Source organism: Sinocyclocheilus grahami, unplaced genomic scaffold, assembly GCF_001515645.1.
Source record: "Sinocyclocheilus grahami isolate Dianchi unplaced genomic scaffold, SAMN03320097.WGS_v1.1 scaffold9.1, whole genome shotgun sequence".
NCBI lineage: Eukaryota > Metazoa > Chordata > Actinopteri > Cypriniformes > Cyprinidae > Sinocyclocheilus > Sinocyclocheilus grahami.
In genome coordinates, this window is record NW_015505188.1 from 2,297,590 (window position 1) to 2,317,854 (window position 20,265).

The 20,265-nt window shown below is 37.0% G+C and overlaps 1 protein-coding gene across 1 annotated transcript in view; it reads right to left on the minus strand.

Annotated features, from left to right (window-relative positions):
* LOC107592533 (neural-cadherin-like) overlaps positions 1 to 20,265 on the minus strand; it is a 138,894-nt gene that overhangs the window by 47,499 nt on the left and 71,130 nt on the right. The window contains exons 2-5 of the mRNA XM_016282067.1: positions 13,963 to 14,151; positions 8,809 to 9,034; positions 7,042 to 7,246; positions 3,418 to 3,529 (exon numbers count right to left, since the gene is read on the minus strand). Of these exons, the coding sequence (XP_016137553.1) occupies positions 3,418 to 3,529; positions 7,042 to 7,246; positions 8,809 to 9,034; positions 13,963 to 14,151 (732 nt within the window). The remainder of the gene's footprint in view (positions 1 to 3,417; positions 3,530 to 7,041; positions 7,247 to 8,808; positions 9,035 to 13,962; positions 14,152 to 20,265) is intronic.

Sequence of the window (20,265 nt, forward strand, 5' to 3'; positions counted from 1 at the left end):
TTTGAGGATGGATTTGTGTGTGTGTGTGTGTGTGTGTGTGTGTGTATAACACCGTGTCCTAACCATGCATGTACATGTTTCCAGTGTCAAGTAATTTGAAGTGACAAATTCAGCCAGAAGATACTTAATGTTTAATTAAATCAAAAGAAGAAAATAAGGAATTGCATTTTACATTAAAAAAAAAATTGGGGGCATGGGGGTTATTTATTTATTTATTTATTTTACAAATTTGCATTTAGATTTAGTAAAATATATATTTAAAACATATTGAAGTTAAAATATAATGACAAATGAAATTTAGCTAAACAACTAAAATAATAATAAAATCATTTGACACACAACCAAAGGGTAAAAGATTTGTACATGTTTTTGAATCAAAAGCCTGTTATGCTCACCAAGGTTGAAAAACATACTGTGGAATATTATTCTAATAAAAAAACAGTTTTCTATATTAATATATTTTAAAGCCACATGTAATGTAATCAACAGAAATAAATTATATTTTAAAATACAATATATTAACAATATATTATTTTTTACATTTTAATAATATTTCACAATATTGCAGTTTTTACTATATTTTTGATCAAATAAATGCAGCACTGGTAAGACACTTTGTTCAAAAACAACAACAACAACAAAAAAATCGTAATTTATAATGAAATAATGACTTTCGGTAGTATACTGTATATACATAAAATTATATATACAGTATATATACAAAACTCTCAATATCATATATACAGTATTTATGCAGTTAGAACTTCTTGTGCTAAGTGCTTTTTAAATTGTATACGGTGTCATATTAATAGAGCCAATATTAATTACAACTATGTAGCAGAGGCCAATTCTATATTTGATCAATTTAAGTGCCCATCTGTCAGTGGCATGGCGAAAAGCTGCTGTTGACTGAAGCAGATCAAAAGTAAAAGTGGAGGAAGGCTTTGCTGTCATTAGGCACACAGCCAAAGTCAGGGTCCTGTATCATTATACTGCAGGCAAGCTGTCATCACACCCAGTCAGCCAGCATACTCATTTACTACAGCCACATGACGGCTCTCCAATCTCCAAGGCAAATAGCTAGTGCCCACAGATGTAGCGATGTTCAGCAGAAACCCCTTTTCTCTCGCAGTTAAGCTGAGGACTTGTTACGGCTGTTGGAAGCAGGTGGGTAAGGGTGGGTGTCAGCGCCCCACACGAGTATAAACAAGTTTCGGAGCAGCCGTGAACGCATGTGAATTCATACGGCCAGGATTCAAACAGAAGGTTCATTAAAAATACAAGTCCTAATACACTGTCTCTTAGGGCTACCTATTACCATATTTAATGCATGCGAGTGAGAGACCAGGGCTAAATTAAACATACCAGTTAGGCGGCTTGGGAGAGAGAAAGAGAAAGGCTGGTGGACTAAGGTTGGGCAAGTTTTAAGTGCGTTGCTTCGCCATGCGCTAAATCCTCTCTGAGAAGTCTTCCGTGTGATAATTAGAGTGCATTCTGCACTTCTCTTCCTGCTAGGCCCTATTAAAAGCCGGCACCCAATTTACAGTCTAATCCTGTTTTAAGGTAAACAACAATAATAATCTCTCCCTTCTGCCAGGCTTCGCACAGTCAACGATTGCGCCGTGTTTTTCTTTTTCCACTCACAACAGAACACATTTGATAAGAAAATAACATCCCCAGCTGGTGCTTGTGTGAACCTGCTGCTTTTACATGTTGAGAGCGAGAGAAAAAGAGCGAGGGAGACGAAACGAGAAGAGAAAGAAGACACAGAGACAGAAAAAGAAAGTTGCTTTGCGTACCGCACTAAAACAGAAGAGCCAACTGGAATCAGAGGCAGGAACCATTCTGTTTGCATATGGTGAACAGTCCTTGTTTTCACTGGGTGCAGCGATATGTAAACATAATTGAATTGCATAAATGCAGTTGGCATTCTAAATTTGTGCATCTGCCCCAAAAAGCGTGCGGTCTGCCAGATCTGACTCATTTCTGTTGCTTGTTGCTTTGCTTTTCTCTCTTTTCTGCTTCTTTCTATCAGTGTCGTAGGCTTGTGCATAACAAAGTCCAAATTAAGAATAGTTCATCACTGAGAATTCTGCGGAGAAGGCGAGGAGCTCTTTAAAACGGTGGGCAGCCCTGGGGCATCGCAGAGCTTTTCGATCTGTGATGAGCACTGGATGAGAAGAACTTCCTGGCTGCTGAGCACAAAGCTTCTGTTTGATACTAAGATAACTATTAGATTGGAGATTGTTAATAAAAAAAGGACACATGCATGTACTCACACATACAGTCGAACAGGTACAGATCATGGCCAATTTTACTGAACAAGACATTTGTGCATAAATTTAGCCTTTTTAAAATTTAATTTCACATATATTTATGTTGTAGTTTTTCATTGTCTAAGCCAAAATTAAATCTGTTCATCATATAAAGCGATATTATCTCTTTTTACAAAACTTGAATTAAACTGCTCAATTCAACCTCTAAGTTTTGGTTACCTGCACTTTTAATGGAGTGACAGAAACCTCTCAGGTTTCATTAAAACATATCTTAATTTGTGTTTTGAAGACTAAGCAAAGTCTTATGGATTTGGTACAATGTGAAAGTAAGTTCATTTTTGGGTGAACTGTCCCTTTAATAATGAGGGTTAGAGGTTTGTTCAAATCCCAAACACTAGCTATGAGCAACACTAATAGTAATGCCTGTCTTAGCAAGCACCACTAATTAGGGCTTATGAATATTTATTCAAACAACTAATGCACTCAAATCTCTTTCTGAAATGCAACACGACATCTCGTTCATGTTTATTTTATGCTTCTAAAACACCTTCAATTATTGCGATATGATCACAGATGGGGCTGGCACAGAGAGATAAACAGGTCCCTTCCCATTAACACTTGTATTTTAGAGAAGGAGGTCAGGCATGCCTCTTCTTCAGAGCTGCCTTTCACTATCAGACATGATTATCTGAAGAAAATGGAGGGGGTCGTAGCCCCCCACCTGGCCACATCCGTTGCCACAGTGGAGATCTCACCTCTATTGCTGGGTCACAGTCTCCAACCTGTGGTTATAGAGCCCACAACGTCAGAAAAGACACAACATGGAGCGTTGATGGTTTTACTAGTTTGACAGAGCTAGTCAGGAGGAAGAGAGATTGGAAAGGAGAGGAAGACGGGGGCAGAAAAGCTTATCTGCCTGGAAGCCACCGAGGTGGCTTTGATTACAATCCATTTACCACCCAGAAAGCGCTGCCATAATGAATTATTTCATAATTACAGAACTGAGTTGAAAAGACATTCACTCTCGCAGAGCAAGCGGCAACAGCATCTGGCTCAAGAGTGGGACTGCCGGGGGAAAAACACGGACAGAGAGAAAGAAAGTGAGACGGACACAGAGATAAATCGAGAAACAGACACTCACCCTGCAGTAAGGATGTGCCAGTAGGGGTGGTCTCAGGGACATTGTCTCGACTGTAAATGGAGTGCATAAATTCTGGTGTGCAGTCATTCTCATCTGTGATGTGAACCACCACCTGCATAAGTAAGAGAACGAGACAGAGGAAGAAACATTATTATGTGGACAAGTATTAAAGCATAAACAGTTAGTCCCCAAATAAAGTCTCCTCCCAAACACCCACACAGCTTTATCACTTTATAGTCTATAGATTTTAGTCAGGTCTTTAAAGCAACAAAATGACTAGTTATAGATAATACTAGTAATAGATTTCACTGACGGGTAAGTGCAGAGGCATTAACCATCAATTTTTCTGTCTTTTAAAGAATTATAAGAACATTAATGCACAAATAAAAATGTTTTCCACAACGTTGACAGATTAAAAAAAAAATTAATAAAAATTTAAAAATAGTATCTGTTTGATTGTGTTAAATGTCCTCAACATACTTTAGGAACAATCAAATAAATAAAGGATGCTAAGAGGCATTAGATTTGAAGACAAAGGGAGTAAATCTGGAGTTTTAAAGTGACCAGCAAAAAAATATAGATGAGAGAGACGAAGTGTGGACACATTTACCACTGTTCTGACAAATTTTGTGGATTAATTAATTTTTTTCACATGAATTTGCTGCACTGACCGACAGTTTGAAAGTGACTTCTGGGTGAACAGTGCTTCATGCATTACTACGCTATTTCCAGTAGAATTTCACTGAAATTTCATTAATGAGAACACTAAAATAGCTCTTGCCACAGAACTTCTTGTGATGCTGGATTCAAAATGCCAAACAGAACAATGCTGAGAGATTAAAACAGAACATTTGCAAACCAGCTCATCAGAATGATATATAATGATTATTTATATCAAAACCTCTGTGCACATACGCTCCTTACTGACCTTCAAGGCAAATTTCTTATGGCTGCATAATGATTACAAACATGCAAATATGTATAGCATTGTGAGAGTAAGTGAGCTACAAGCAATTATTATTTATCACTTGATTGATTGGTTTGAAAACTTTCTATTTTTTTCTATTTTATTGTTAAAATTCAGTAAATGACAGACAATTTAAGGAAAAAAAGGAAGAAAAAGTTATTTGGTCAACCAGCTTCTTCAGAAAGATGGCTGACCTCAATATTTGCATGGAAGGCAATCTTTAAAACAAGGATAAAACCCTGCATGAGCATGGACAAATTTAGTGTCCTGAGTCACTTGGCTTTCTGGAGGCTTTCGGTTAAGAACGGAGGCATAAGAGAGAGGAATAACATTAAAAGAAGAGACAGAAGCAGAACAGAACAGCTGTGGCAGAAGCCACTGAATGCAAATGGCTCAACCACCCCACAAACACACACATAAACCCCAGTCAAACTCAGTGTGTAGACTTTAATGTAGCAGATCTCAGCTGAAGCTCAGATGATAGCTTATGGAAGGGCTGTATCTACATTCAGGCTTCTTTCTGTGCAGTGATTTGTGAGCATTGAGACAGGATACGGGCACAGGATTTGACTTTGACCGAACAGAGGCAGAGGGAAAGCAGGGTACGTGTTCTCAGTGGGAGCGTTAGTCATGGTGAGGGTGAGTCCCGCAGAACTGCTTATCTCAGAGGAACAGCACTGCCAAGAGGGAAGTTCCTTACACGTAACACACACGGCACCATAGCTGACCATACAGCTCTGAAACCGTCAGACCAGAGCCTTGCAAACCCATGTTGCTCTGCATTATGGGTTTCTTTTTCTCTCCAGTTGCCCCTCAGGAATCTGCCCAATGAAAGAGAATTTTCTGTGTTTGTTTCATAGCTGTTGGAAGTTGAATATGGCAGTAATGAGTCTGAAGTCTGCTGCTGGAGGAGAAACACTGCTAATAACAACAACAACGGGGGTCTAAAAGAGATGAAGTGTCTTAATGTAGAGCTTTATGAAATCATTTTTCACATGCTAAGAGGACAGACGCTCATTCTTCGCTCCTTTTTTCTTTTCTTGTTTCTTCTAGTCTCCTCCCCTCTCATCTCTTATTTTCTCTTCTCTGTTTCTTCTTTTTCTTCATCTAATCCCATCTAGTCTTATTTCCTCTCATCTTTGTCTTGTTTAGTCTCTTCTCTTCTCCTATTGTCATTGACTCAATTTTTAGTCTTATTAAATTTTTTAGCCTCTTCTCTTCTGGTTTCACCTTGTCTCTTTTCTTCCCCCCTTGCCTTGTTTAATCTCTTCTCTTCTCATTTGATCTAATTTCTTCTTTTTTGTCTCTTCTAGTCTCATCTCTTCTCTTGTACTCTCATTTTGTCCCATTTCTTCTTTTCTAGTCTCTTTTGTTCTCATCTATAGCGTCATCTCTTCTCATTACCTGACCTTTCATCTTGTCTTTTCCTGCTGTCTCATCTCAACACATTTAGTCTCTTCTCGTCTCATCTCATTTAATTTTCTTGTCTTATCCCTCTTGTCTCATTTAACGTTCTTATCTTTTTGTCTTGATCTTCTTCTTCTTCTTGTCTCCTCTCTTCTGGTCTCACCTTTGTCTTTTTCATCTCTTATTGTTTTATAATCTTCTAATTTCTTTATAATAACTTTTCATCTGGTTTCATTTAATCTTTTCTGGTCTCTTTTGATTTGTTTTGTCTCAACTGATCTCCTCTCTTGTTGCATCTCATTTCATCTCTTTTTCTTTGCTAGTCTCGTCTGGATTTTTTGTCTAATCTCTTCTCTGTTCATTTAGTCTTGTCCATTCTAGTCTCTTCTGGCCTTGTCTCTTATCTTCTCCTCTTCTCTCATTTTGTTTTGTCTCATCTCTGTTCTAGCCTGTCCTACTCATGGAGTCGTCTTCACAGATGGTGTAATCATTTGGCAGGGGACAGTGACTCTGACAATTATCTAAAATGTGCGAATGTGTGTGTGACCGGAGCTGGCGCAGACACAGTTACACTTCATTGTGTCTCAGCCAAGTCCATCAAGATGACTCAATTATTGTGGAGGAACTTCTGCCAAACAAAGAAGATCAACATGGAACAACAACAGTGTGAGCAACACGCACACACAAATGGATATATTTTTAAACCTCTAATAATGGCAATAACAACACAATGTGTAAAATACATCAAACATCTGTCATATTTCTTTGCCTTTTTCGCTTCACTTCATCTTACACATAAAAACACATGCACCGCTAAGTCTCATAAGTGGTAACAGCCACAGCTGTGGCGTGTTTGATAGCCTCAGTGCCACACACAATCTCTCATTAGAGCATTTCTGCTGATATGTGCTTGCATTTGTTTGTGCTTGCGTATGCCTTCATGCATATGTGTGCGTGTTATTGTGTGTATCAAAGCATATCCACCTTTTACCTCTGAAAGAACCAGATCTGGTTACCTACAAGGCCTCGAGGTGAAGAATGATTGACAGCCACACATACAGCATCTACATGTCAGGCTTAAGACAGTTTATCTTAGTAGGCATGTGAGTAAAACCAATGTTTAAGTGGGAAAAGAACAAGACGACAAAAAATCAAGCATGTTATATTGTACTTCTGTGCTAACTGTACTTTTGGACATAAAAATGGTTGAAGACCAAGGGAAAGCCCCGTTTAGATAAACATGTGCTTACTTCTGCCATGTTGCTCAGTCCTGTATCTGGTTCGGAAACTCTGACTTGCAGGTGATGGAGATGTTGTCCACTCTCAAAGTCCACAGTGCGTGTCAGGCTGAGTGCACCACTCTCTCGGTTTATGCTGAACAGGTTGCTTGGGTTCACCAGCAGCATATAAGACAGAGTCTTCCTCTGGAAAGAAATAGCCTGGACCACCGCCACCCTACAGACACATCAAGGAAATAGAATCAGTGCACAGGCCAGCATTTCATTTATACACTATGTATCCTATGGGAGGATGGAAACTACAGTTCTGTTCCAAAACATTGTGAGCTACCTACTGAGACAGTATTTAATCATATAAAAATTATGTATTAAAAATACATAATTAAATATGGATTATTTCACACAATACTTGTGTGTACAATGTACAATACCATTTAAAATGCTGGAATTAGTAAGATTTTTTAATGTTTTTGCAAGTAATCTCAAAAAGAGTTATTTAATACTGTGAAATAATATTATAGTTTAAAATAACTGTTGTCTATTTTAATAGATTTTAAAATGTAATTTATTCCTGTGATGGCAAAACTGAACTCTGAATCAGCAGTCATTACTCCAGTCTTTAGTGTCACATGATCCTTCGGAAATCATACTGATATGCTGATTTGGACCTAAAAAAAACATGTATTATTATCATTATCAATTTCACAAAAACAGTCGAGCTGGTTAATACGTTTGTGTAAACCATGATACTTTTTTCCAGGATTCTTTGATGAACAGAAGTAAAAAAAAAAAACTTTTTTTGACAGAAATCTTTTGTAACATTTTTATGTCTTTACTGTCACTTTTGATCAGTTTAATGCATCCTTCCTGAAAAAAAGTATTAATTTCTTTAAAAAGGTGCACTTTTTAGCTTAGCAAGATGCTAACATTAAACTAATGTATTTAATTTAATTCTCATACGCTTCACATGAGAAGTACTGCAGATGTTGCACTGATGTAAAGCGTTTCAAACTAGCCATTAATTTTTAGCAGCAAGAAAACTCACAAAATACAAAATATTTTCAAAAGCAACGGCCAGATTTGTCAGTAAGCCACCCCAAAAAAAAAGCCCATTAGTGGCCAAAATTCAGTGACCTGGCAACCTCCTGCCACACAAATGCTGCCAGTGTAAACAAAGCTTTAGAATGCAGCTGCAAGGCAACTTACAAGATTTTAGAAAAGGGCTACTGTCTCTACAGTTAAAAATGGGAAATAATGCATGTCTGAGATATCTCAGTTGTTCTTTGAGGCTCGCGTCCCATGTCATCTCCCCCTTCCACACTCTTTAACTTTAATATGTCTCTCTTTTCCTCTCTTTTTAATATGTCTCTCTTTCCATGATTAGCTTTTCTCTCCTCCTTCACACAGATTATTATGCTCAGTTCTGTGCCAGTGCCCTAAGGGGGAAGTTCAGACACTGCTCTTCATGTTTATCCAGAAGTTTCTTTTAATAAATATTTGAATTTGAGCACGCTTTCAAATTCAGAGCCTGGGGACAAAATGATGCATCTGTGTTCCCACTCTCTGCCACAACCTCCTCTATTCACTCTGTCCCCCCTCTTTCAACCTCCACTATCCCTCCGGGTGAATTGTTTCATGCAACAGATGACACATAAAGCTTTGGAGTTGGCCACGTTCACACAATCCTTCCCTTACCCTCTAATGAGCAGCAAATTTTGAATCTTTTTACATGTTGACACACACAAACACGGCCACTAACACACAGCTTCCTGTACTCACGCTTGGCCCACCCCAATGCTCTCTGGGTTGTAGATCGTATAGGTGGTGTTGGTGAACTGAGGGGGCCGAAAGCCAGCTAGTATGAACACAGAGGCATGCGGACCCCTCCTGCCCTGCGAGTCCACAGCCTGGACGGTCAGTGTGTACTCCTTACTGGGGGTCAGAGGTCGCCCTGTGGTCTTCACTTCTCCTGTTGCTCTGTCCACTTCAAATGAATCTTCTCCACCTGTCACAAAATACACACCCAATTAATGTAGCAAATAAAAAAATAAATTCTAACGGCAATATTTATAAAATATATTTTAATATTAAGATCTAGGTTGCTATAATTTTATTTTGTAATCTATATTTTTGTGATTTATTATTTTAAAATTATATTTATAAATGATATTGGGACCAGTGTTGTTATTGTTAGCTAAAACTAAAGCTAAAACCAAGACAACTAAAAATACTTTTCAGTATTTGAAATGAAGCTAAAAATAATAATAAAAAATAAAATAAAATAAGGCAAATACTTAAAAATATGCATATTTTTATAAACATATTAAAATACAGATTTCTGTCATTTTATTTTGTAATCTGTATATTTATGATGTATTATTTTCCAAATTACATTTACATTTTTGGCATTAGAAATGAAGATGCAATAAAATAAATAAAATAAATAAAAATAAATAAAATGTTAGATAAAAAGGGTAAACTTAAACTCAGAAATGTTGCACTAACTGAAATAAATTAATTTGTAGTACTAAATTTAACAATCAAAAGTTAAATTAAAATTAAATTAAATTAAAAAATTTACTAAAAATATAAAAATTAAACATAATTCAAGATATGAATATATACATTAATAGTGAATAAAATAATACTAAAATAACAATTTTGGTAAGCAGAATCTAATATGATTTCCTTCTTCAAAATTTTTTTTATATTTTATCCAGTATATTAAGACACATATTATAGGGACATGAAAATATAGGAACAACCTGCCTAACTTAAAAAATGATGACTTATGGCATGTTACCAATTTGCAAACTAAAAACTGATGTGGCACTTGTTTATAATCATATATTAAAAGAGCAACTCTTGTAAAGTTCAGCTCAAAGTGCAAGAGCATTACAAAGACAAAGTCACAAAAGCCTTCGAGTCTTTTTACACACATTAAGTGTGAGGGACCCTTCTGCCAGCTGTGGTTCAGTGCATTTGTGTGTGTGAGGAGCAATATGCCCCCCTCCGTTCCTGCTTCAGGACAATAGCAAGACAAGAGTTCATTTTAACCACTGTCCCCTTGAGCATATCGTTATTTGGGAGTTGAGGAAGAGGAGGTGGATGAAGAACACAGCTGCTGAGGCAGAGCAGATCTCCCAGCTGTACCCGCCTCGCCTTGCCCTTTCTGCAGCTGCTTGAATGCTCATCTGCTACGAGCAGAGGGTCTGATCCAGAATCACGCTTGATTCTGTTCTTACAAGTAGGGATGCGCCAATCCGATATTCATATCGGGTATCGGCTTCGATAGTGCCATTTTTCTCGGATCGGGTATCGGTCAGAGAGAGCCGATCCAAATCCGAGATTTTTTATTTTTTTTTCAATTGTGCGAATGATTCTGTGTTACTTCTGAAGCCATACGATAGCTTAATGTGAGCTACATATGAATATTTAAGTCCTTACATTAAAGTTCATACAAACTCTTTTCTCCGCTGTGGCTGTCAGTCATTCATTCAGCCTTTAAACCCTGGTCGCGTTCGGTTACAGCAGTCAGCTCGGTAAAGCTCTCTCCAAGATCATTCTGTGTTCCCATTAGGGATGTCAATTTTCGATCATTTCCATGATCGATCGTCGTTGAAATTAACGATCAATTAATCGATTAATCGTTAACTTTAATGCAGCAAAATGCATCTATTGCAGCAGCACGCAGTCACCGACATGACAGGATGTGCAAAACCCACTCAAAAAAACCCCCCGCTTTCTCACCCGAATTAAAAGGGTTTTAGTCTGAATAAAATGCTAGCAGCAGGATTGTAAAATGAATAGATGTGATTATGATCATTTGATAAAATGAAGAGAGCTCATTTGAGATAATTTTACTTTGTTGGCTGTTTCCTATCCCGACGCGGAGACCGCTGAACGCGCCTCTTTAAATGGTTTCGTGGTGCTCGTTATTGTATTTTAAAACACTATTGCAATGTTTTCAACTGACATTATGGCATTTAAAATAAAATTATCCCAAACGTAACTGTGGCGCGTGTGGATGTGCTGCGCAGTCAGTGAACCGCTTCCATCGGCGCTGCTGCAGCAAAACACACTGTTGCTCACATGAAACATTTTTATGTGAGTATTATGACCAGTACTTAATTTGATCCTGCTGGATCCTGTTCAGGAAAATGGCAGATTTTTTATTTTTGCGTTCCGGTAGGCCTAATTGTTTTTAAAAAATCCGGCATTTACAGTGCATTAGATCGTGACAGTGCATGCGTGCATACGAGACGAAGCGAGCGCGGGCTTGGATAGATGTATTTGGAGGTTATTACTCATGTCTCATTCGGCACAAATCCAAATGTTTCCATATTCGCAATGTATTTGAATGTTAAACTATTATTTATAATGTAAACTAGGCTTGTACTTTGCACGCATTCACATATAGACGGAAAAGATCATCCTCTTCACATGAGCAAAAAAGTCCTTGGCATAACAGCAAAGTGGACCGGTATACTACGGTCTATTAAAACTGACCAGTGTAACCTTTTATATGTTTGATTGACTATTTTATTTTGATAATGAACAGAATGTAAGTTTGTGCGCGCGAGGCGCCGGTGCGATCGAACAGCTGAAACATAAAAAACGTATGCATAAAATGCTTTTGCTAAATAAAGCAAACAAACAGAATGCGCGTTGTCATCCTTTCCTTTCCGTGAACTTGTTTATGGAGCGCCACGCCACACTTCTGTTTTAAATCTGTTAGCTTAATTACTTAAGTCAGATATATTTAGCTTTTTTTTTTATGAAAACAAATTGTTATTTTTATTTTAGGCCTATTACTTACATAGGCTATACATTTTCCTTAAAGCATCCCATTTTGTCCCAGGGCTTGGAAACCTGTGCCTAGGCTAGTTAGGTCCTACAGAAACTTGTGAACGATGCTCTTAGTTGTGGCATCACCGTTTAGTGACAGCATTGAATGCTTTGGGAAAACTTGTTGTCAGTGTCGGTCACAGCGCCTTTTAATTGCTGTTTTGAATCCAGCAATTATTTATTTACAAATTATAAACTCTGATTATGACAAGTGTGGTATAAAAGCTTTGTTTATTAGAGGAATATTTGGTTAGCTGGAAAATCTTACATCGCGACCATGCTTTTTGATGCTGTTTGAGCCCATATAAGCCTACATTCATGCTGCTTTGTTCTTGGTCACGAATTTCCACAAATTCAATCATATTTAGGCATTGTTTCTTTTCCTAAATCCTCACCATCTAACCCTCTAATTTCGCAGGTTTATTTTATTGTCATTCACTTTTTATCACTGTTTTCGCATCTCTTACTGTGGTAAACATGTGGAAGGGAAATTAAAGATTGCATGGCCATGAATTAAGAATTTGTTCGGTATTAATTTGTTCCCTCATTTTAGTTAAATCATGGGTTAAGGAACAAAATTAATGAAACATGGACAGTGGCCACAAGTTGTAGGAATTAATCCTTCCGAATGATGATGCAAATATGAAACAAGTATCTGTGGAAATGACTGTTACTACATTTCTATAGCATTCCATGTTGAAGAACTTTGTGTTGTTTCTATTTTAATGTACTTTTAAAGTTTAAATCACATTAAAAGCTTAATTTGTAATTATGAGTGAATGAAACCCTGGTCGCGTTCGGTTACAGCAGTCAGCTCGGTAAAGCTCTCTCCAAGATCATTCTCTAGTTCCATTATACTTGATTTGTAAATACATGTCTATGATTTTGTAAAAAGGACTTTATCTTCTTGCCGGAGTTTAATGTTGTTTTGTTACTTGCTACCGGGTGTCTGTGAGAACAAAACACGGGCGTAGGAAATACTAGAATTTGTTTTTAACGTGCACAGTAACTGGAATTTAAAACTGTTAAAAGTAAGGCTCAATAACTGTTGCACAGATATAATACACTACTATGGTGCCCGAGAAGTGCAAAACAAATCACAATTCTGAAAACAAAATAACAAATTACAAACGCAAATGCAAGTCTAAAAAACTAAATAACAATTCAGAAAACATTATAACAAGTCAGAAAACACAATGATAAATTTGAAAACAAAATAACAAGTCAGAAAACACAAAGACAAATCTAGTCTAACTGACAATGAATGACATTCACCTAAAAGACAGATCAAATACTTGGAGGAAGAGCGCTATAGGCAACAGCACCAAAACACAGAGTTTATAAACATCTGAGTGTAATATCACCGGAGACAGAATATTTATAGCATTCTAAATCCTTATGGACCAGAGAAGTAATTTTGTAATGTCACAACATATCAGATGATGAATGACTAACCATTATGAGAGGTTATGATGTTTCTGAAGATGTCCTGGAGGTACAATAAAACTAGTACGGCACACCTGTCCCAAAGCACACATACACTAACACATATACGGGCAGATCAGAATTGTATGTTTAAATATTGTTTAGTCTGATTGCTTCTGACTAATTAGACAGAATTCTAATCATGCCTCAGATTCATTTAACCTTTGTATCTCTCCGTGCACTAAATGAAATCTCTTAAACACGAGTGAATAACTATGGAAAAGGCATGGATTACATTAGTGACTTAGCATTTTATGCCATTTCTATTACAGTGTTAACCAACTGGCTGATAAAAAAGCCACGCCATTGCCATTGTTTCAAAATAAAAGCATGTGGTGTCCATTATGATTTCATGGCAAACTGCGAAAAAAACCTTGATATTTCCTGTCAGTCTTTCCTGTCACTCTCAAACCTGAGCTAAATATTCTATCTAAACTATTTCAGTTTCAAGGGGTTAAAATTATTGACCATTTAATGCATGTCTGCATGTGAGACATCAGTCTAATTCCCATTCCATCTAAAGTGGGCCAGCGTTTTAACTAGCAGAATGATTGTATTGACAGTTTTCTGATTATCAAAGAGTCCGCCCATCAAACCCACCATCAACTAAAAAGAAGTGAGCTGTTCCCGCGTAGTCATCTCCACTTTGGACCACGAGCTTGTAGACAACAGAGCCAGCACCAGTGTCAGGACCTACAGCTGCCAGGTAGGGGTAGGGGAACATGGCCCACTGCACATCTGACAGGTTGGGGAGGGTCAGAGTCAGCCAGCACAGGTACCATTCATCACCTACAGAGTGAGAAACAGACAAATATGATTTTAATTTATCACATACCAAAAGCACTTCTTTCACTTGTTTATTTTGGGATATTGTAGAAGTTAGCATTACAATACGTAAAATAACAATGCAAATCTACTTATAAAAAGTTAATTCAGTTATTTATCAGGAAAAAATATAAAAATAAAAAGATTCACAAAATGTATGTTTTTTTGTTATGTATTTTATGCATTACAAAACAGAAAATAATGTAGGTCTGCCTAGTTAATTCAGATATTTATCAGGTAAAAGTATAAACCTAAAGGAAAATGTAGATTTGTAATGCATTTTATGCATTGCAATACATGAAATAATGTAAGTCCCCATAGGAAAGTAAAATCAAAAGTGAGATCTCTTTAACATCTCAAATATTTCTCCTAGACAGAAATGAGGTCACTTTAAGATCGAATGGAGATTTTTGCTTGAGTCTCTTGCTTCTCAAACTTGTCTCCTGAGACAAAAACTCTAACACTCTCACATTTGTCTCATTTAAAGCTTTAGAATAGAGTTTTCTCTTTAGCTAAATAATCTGGGGGTCTCATATTTGTTTCCTGTAAAGCTTTAGAAGAGATCTCAACAACTTTACAAAGTGTGCATCAAGTGAAGTACCTGAAAGGCACTAAATAAAGGGGGGGACAGGGGCGCGGGAAGATGTTTTCGGTTGGGGGTGCTGTGTGTGTCCGTGTTGGGTGAAGGGGGGGGGGGGGGGGGGGGGTCATAAATTCAGAGTTAAAGAATAAAGAGAAATTATGCAGAAATAAGGATAATATTACTTTTTATAAGACAATGTTTATGTACTTGGGCACATAATTTGTTGTTGGAAATAGTAATGTACCGGATGCCTTAATCAAAACTGATCTACAGAAAATGTAACCCTGGAGCTTTCTTTGCTGAAAGGCACATACATGGCTTATGACTCAGTCTTGATTATTAATTGACTAATTTGATTATTAATACATATTATATGGTAGACATGTTTGAGCTCATATTGAGGCATTTGACTTGGTGCACACTTTGTAAAGTTATTGAGATCACTTCTGAAATTTATAGGAGACAAATGTGAGAAGCTCCCAAGTCTTTAGTGTGGGAGAAAAATCTGAGCACAGTGTGTGATGTTGTTGAGATCTCTTCTAAACATTTGATAAAACATAAGTGAGAGCTCCATCGTCTCTAGCTAAAGGGATACATCTGAGCACAGTGTGTGATGTTGTTGAGATCTTGTTTGAAACTTTGAAGGAGACATATATGAGACCACCAGAGTCTTTAGATTAGGAGAAAAATTTGAGCACAGTGTGTGATGTTGTTGAGATCTCTTCTCAAGCTTTAAAGGAGACCATTGTGACAGTGTTAGAATTTTTGTCTCAGGAGACATGTTTGAGAAGCAGGAGACTCAAGCAAAAGTTTCCATTCAATCTTAAAGAAACCTTATTTCTGACTAGGAGAAATATTTGAAATGTTAAAGAATGTTTTATTTAGTTTTTCTTCCCTCTGGTTAGCTTCAATGTCATTTATCCACACCATTTCAATCAAAGACAATACATGCCTTGTCATATTTGAAGTTGTTTTATGTTTTATTGCACAATGATTTAACAGAGGAAACCATAACCTATATTTACATACATGCAAAAATGGGCTGTACAAGACAAAATTTTAATGCTAAAAAAAAAAACACTGGTACACTGGTATAGTGTTACATTTGTTAAAAAAGGTATTGCTCTTATACTTAACATCTTGCACTTGTAAGTCCTTTCTAGTGTGTTTGGAAAATGTGGTGTAGCCTATATACAATGCTGGACATTGAAGATAAATTTAAACATTTATACTATAACCCTTGATATTCTGAAATGTTTAATGCTATTTAAATGATAGTTTTTGTATTTACAATATTAGTAAAAGTTTAACGTTTCTCCTAAAATAAAACTGAAGATGTCTTAAGCCAAAGCCATAGCCTTGTGGGCAGCACATCAATGTGAAGACACAACTGTACCTCAGACAACATGGGTTCAAATCCCAGCTAAACGTACTTTGCTGCTTCTGTTCAATTCTTGTCTGTCCAATTGTTTCCTGTCTCTACTCCTACGGTCCTAACCGTTAAAGGTGAAAACCCCCATTGCAATCAAATATGCAACCTCTAAATAGTAAAACATCTTTATAATGGAGTCTTGCAAGAGATTACAGAAAGACAATAAAGAGATCTCCCATTTTCATTTTGGATTAATTTTTTTCAGAACTTTCTCATGTCTCAGTAGTGTCTAATTTTATTTCTCCTAAGGATTTTTAGGAGAAAAATCTGAGACACTGTTGAGACTAAAGACATGAGAAATACATGAGAATCACAACTACGTCTCCTGAGGTTAGAAAGAGCAACCACTGAGCAATAAAATATTCCTAATGGAGTCTTGATAGAGATTGTGTCATTTGTGTCTTCTATGTTTCTTCCACCACATTCTCAGTTTTCACTCTTTTTTTCTCAAATATTTCTCATGTCTCATTTGTGTCTACTTCCATTTCTCCTAAGGAATTTTAGGAGAAACATCTGAAATGCTGTTGATACTAAAATGAGAGATATATGAGAATCTCATCTAAGTCTCCTGAGCTTAGGAAACGCAACACTGAGAAATACATTTTTTCCTATGGGTCATCTTGAAAAAGTTCATTCAGTTATTTATGAGATTTTCAAAAAACTTTTTTATCTTCTGTAAGTTTAATTAATTAATTAATTATTGTAAGTAAGATACATTAATAATTATTTTAAATGAGAAATTCCTTTATTATGGGAGGAATCAGAAACTACTGTGGTCTCAACGGGAACTGAGACTAATTAAGAACTTGGGCTGGAAATCATAGCATAGCAACACCTTAGCAACAAATAGCAATGATAAAACATTTTTTATTATTGCTATTATTATTATTATGCGATTAAAAATCTTTTTGTACATTTTTTTGAAACAGGTGAAAAACAGGCATAAAAACCAAAAGTACAGTTCAATCAACTGAGATGAGCAAAAACATGAGCAACTAATTAATCCAACAATAGGCCCTAATAAGAGAAATTCAAGGCCTGTCATCTTCCCTCTCGTGATACTCTGCTTGTTTTATCCCTTTCATTGTCTTCTTTTTGGAGGATGTTCATAATGCTTTTCACAATCTCTGTAATCTCAGCAAAAAATCCCAAACACATCTACCGAGCTGCAGTGTTGCATCTATAGCCCCTGAAAGCACATCATCTAATCTCAATACCAGCCAAAAGAGCAGGACGGATAGAGAAAGCCTTCAGCCACCCTGAGTTCAGCTGTCATTCAGCCTGAGGACGCTCGGCTACAAGAGAGAAATTACATTTCTGTAGAACACATCATCTCTGACTTCCCCTGTAGGTCCTGAGGAAGTTTGCTGTCAGAGACACGATCTGCTCCCTCAGACGGCCTCAGAAGATCAGACGGAGAAAGAAAGGACTTAACAGAACAGAAATATATTTTTTGGGGGTGTTTTTGTGTTCTCTTTTCTCTGTTGTATGTTTGTTTCCAGACTTGCATCGTGTTGTTTTTGACATTTCATGCAAAAGCGAGACAAGAGTGAGAATAAGAAAAACTTCACATCTAAGCACCTCGTCGAGAGGGAACATACTACCGTTACCCTCACTTCCTGTTTTTCATAGCCATGCTTTGGAGTATGTCAAGAGAGACTGATTGAGGGAGATGCAAAGAAAAGACGAAAGACACAACGAGAGCAAAAGAGATACAAGGGTCGGGGGTTTGGGTGTCTCGCCTCTATGTTTCCACGTCTCTATGCTGTGATCATCTACGGAGGCAGGATGTGTCGTGCAAATGAATGGACTGGAGCTCACGTTGAGAAGCCAGTCAAATAGATAAAACCACATCAATGCAAGCAGAGCAAAAACACAAACCAACAAACCCCCACAGATCACTGCACATGTTAAAGTCAACAAAAAATTACATACTCTATGCAAATACATGCACATCCTGTCAAAGCTGCTGTTGGTGTAATCAAATTCTGTGGCTGTCCACTTGCCACTGTGATTCACTGATGTTTGATGATAATACAGATAAATTATCAGTGGTCTACATGACTGAACCTAGCAAGATGTATGCTGAATACATGCAGAAATGTATCCAAATGAAGGGACTTTGGCTTTAGCAACACGGCAAGCAACAGAATAGTAATGCCTTACAGAATGTTTTATTACAGGATTACAATATACAGGAACTGTATATTCTAGTGAAAAGCTAATACTTAATGAACTTGCTAAATGAAATAATATTCTGTGCTAAATTTATGACAAAAGACCAAAAATATACTGTTGATGAAAATGTGATGAGAATAAATAACACTGATCATGCACTAACAATGTTTAAATGTAGATAAGATTTCTGCAAATAATATATACATCCATGTGAACATATAACCGTAACTAAATACTGTAACAACACACTAAAATGCAATATCAAAAACAGATAACATTTTCAAATAAGATTGTTTATTTATTAGATAATAATGTTTATTTATTAGATATTATTATAATACAATTATTGAATTTTGTATGTAATGTAACATTTTTATGTAAAAACGAATGTAAATTTAACGTACATTTTAATGTAAATAAATAATAAATGTTTATATCCTTTCCATATATACTCTGTTTATTGTTTATTTTTTATTTTGTGTTATTTATATTTATTTATTTATTATTACTTATTACTTATATATATATTTGTAAAATAATAAATGTTAAGTTAAAATTTCATTTGTTAAAGGAAGCTTTTTCACCAGGCAGTTCTGAATCATATCTATTTGGTCAAATTATGGCAGATGGCGTTGGTGACTTCCTGTGGAGTGAAAGGGCAGACAGACACGTTGACTCTGTCCGGTACTGTTTGTGTACTTTAGGGACCCCACATCTTCAAGCATCTCTAAAGATCTGCGTTCTCCACATGGACACACAGACCTTAGAAGCGACCCTTCCTACCTCACACAGAGCTCTGTGTGCAGCCCACCACTGGAGTGACCTAAAGGCCGAACAGATGTGGATCAAACCCCAACGGCCAACACCCACACCTGAGAGAATAATGGGCCACAGGCTCAGTCAACAAACCTCCAGCGAGGAGAGGGCAGTTCAAGGGAAGCCCGAGGAACCCTGGCGAGGCTTCCAACAAAGGGATCTCTACACAACTCCTCCAAAACAGCTGTCACAGCATCACCACATCCTGAAGATAGATAAACACCCCTCGGATTGGGAGAATGAGAGAGAAAGGAAAGGGTAAAAATGCCTTTTAGCTATGAAAGAAATAACAATGCCGTCTGGTAGTGAAACAGCGGGATTTTACTATCCATTTCATGACTGGGTATCTTGCTCTTTGTTTCAAAAGAACAATCTCATCCTGTGCATAAAATACAATGAAACAATTGCTTGATCTTTTTGGCATAGCAGTTTGCTAGTTCAGATAACATGAGAAAAAAATCTGAGGAGAAAGCGCAAAGGCCTTCGTGCGTTTGTTTACGCCTCGCTTTAATCCACGCTAAGCCCGGATGGCGGTGAAGCAAAGTGTTGGATATAATATGCTCCGTGTATAAACAGCTGGTGAATTTCATCTAAGTCCACCCAAAGCTCTGCACTAATTTGAATATCAATACAGAAGATGTCACGGATTGTTACATTTAAAAAAAAAACAACAACAAGACGAAGAACTGATAAAAAAGGGGGACGGAAACGGTGTGTGCTGTGTTTGTGTTGTGCTTTTGGCCTAATTTGGTGTACGGTAATTTGGCGAGAGGATGTAACAGAAGCTGATGCTGACTGAGGAAAATTAGATTCCATTCAAAGAGACTTTAATGGTCGTCAGCCGCATCAAACATGTGCAGCTTTTCTTTTGTTACCATGTGTGTTTGCATCTAAAAGAGCAACTCAAAGGCACTGGAGGATGGAAAGAATATGATGCACTGCCTTTGAGCAAATATGAAGCGATGAATCAATGCTGATTCACCGTAAGGGCATGACACAAACGACAGGAAAATTGCATTGCTTACGGTTTGCTTTTTCATAATTTAACAGATTTAAGTTATGCTTCATT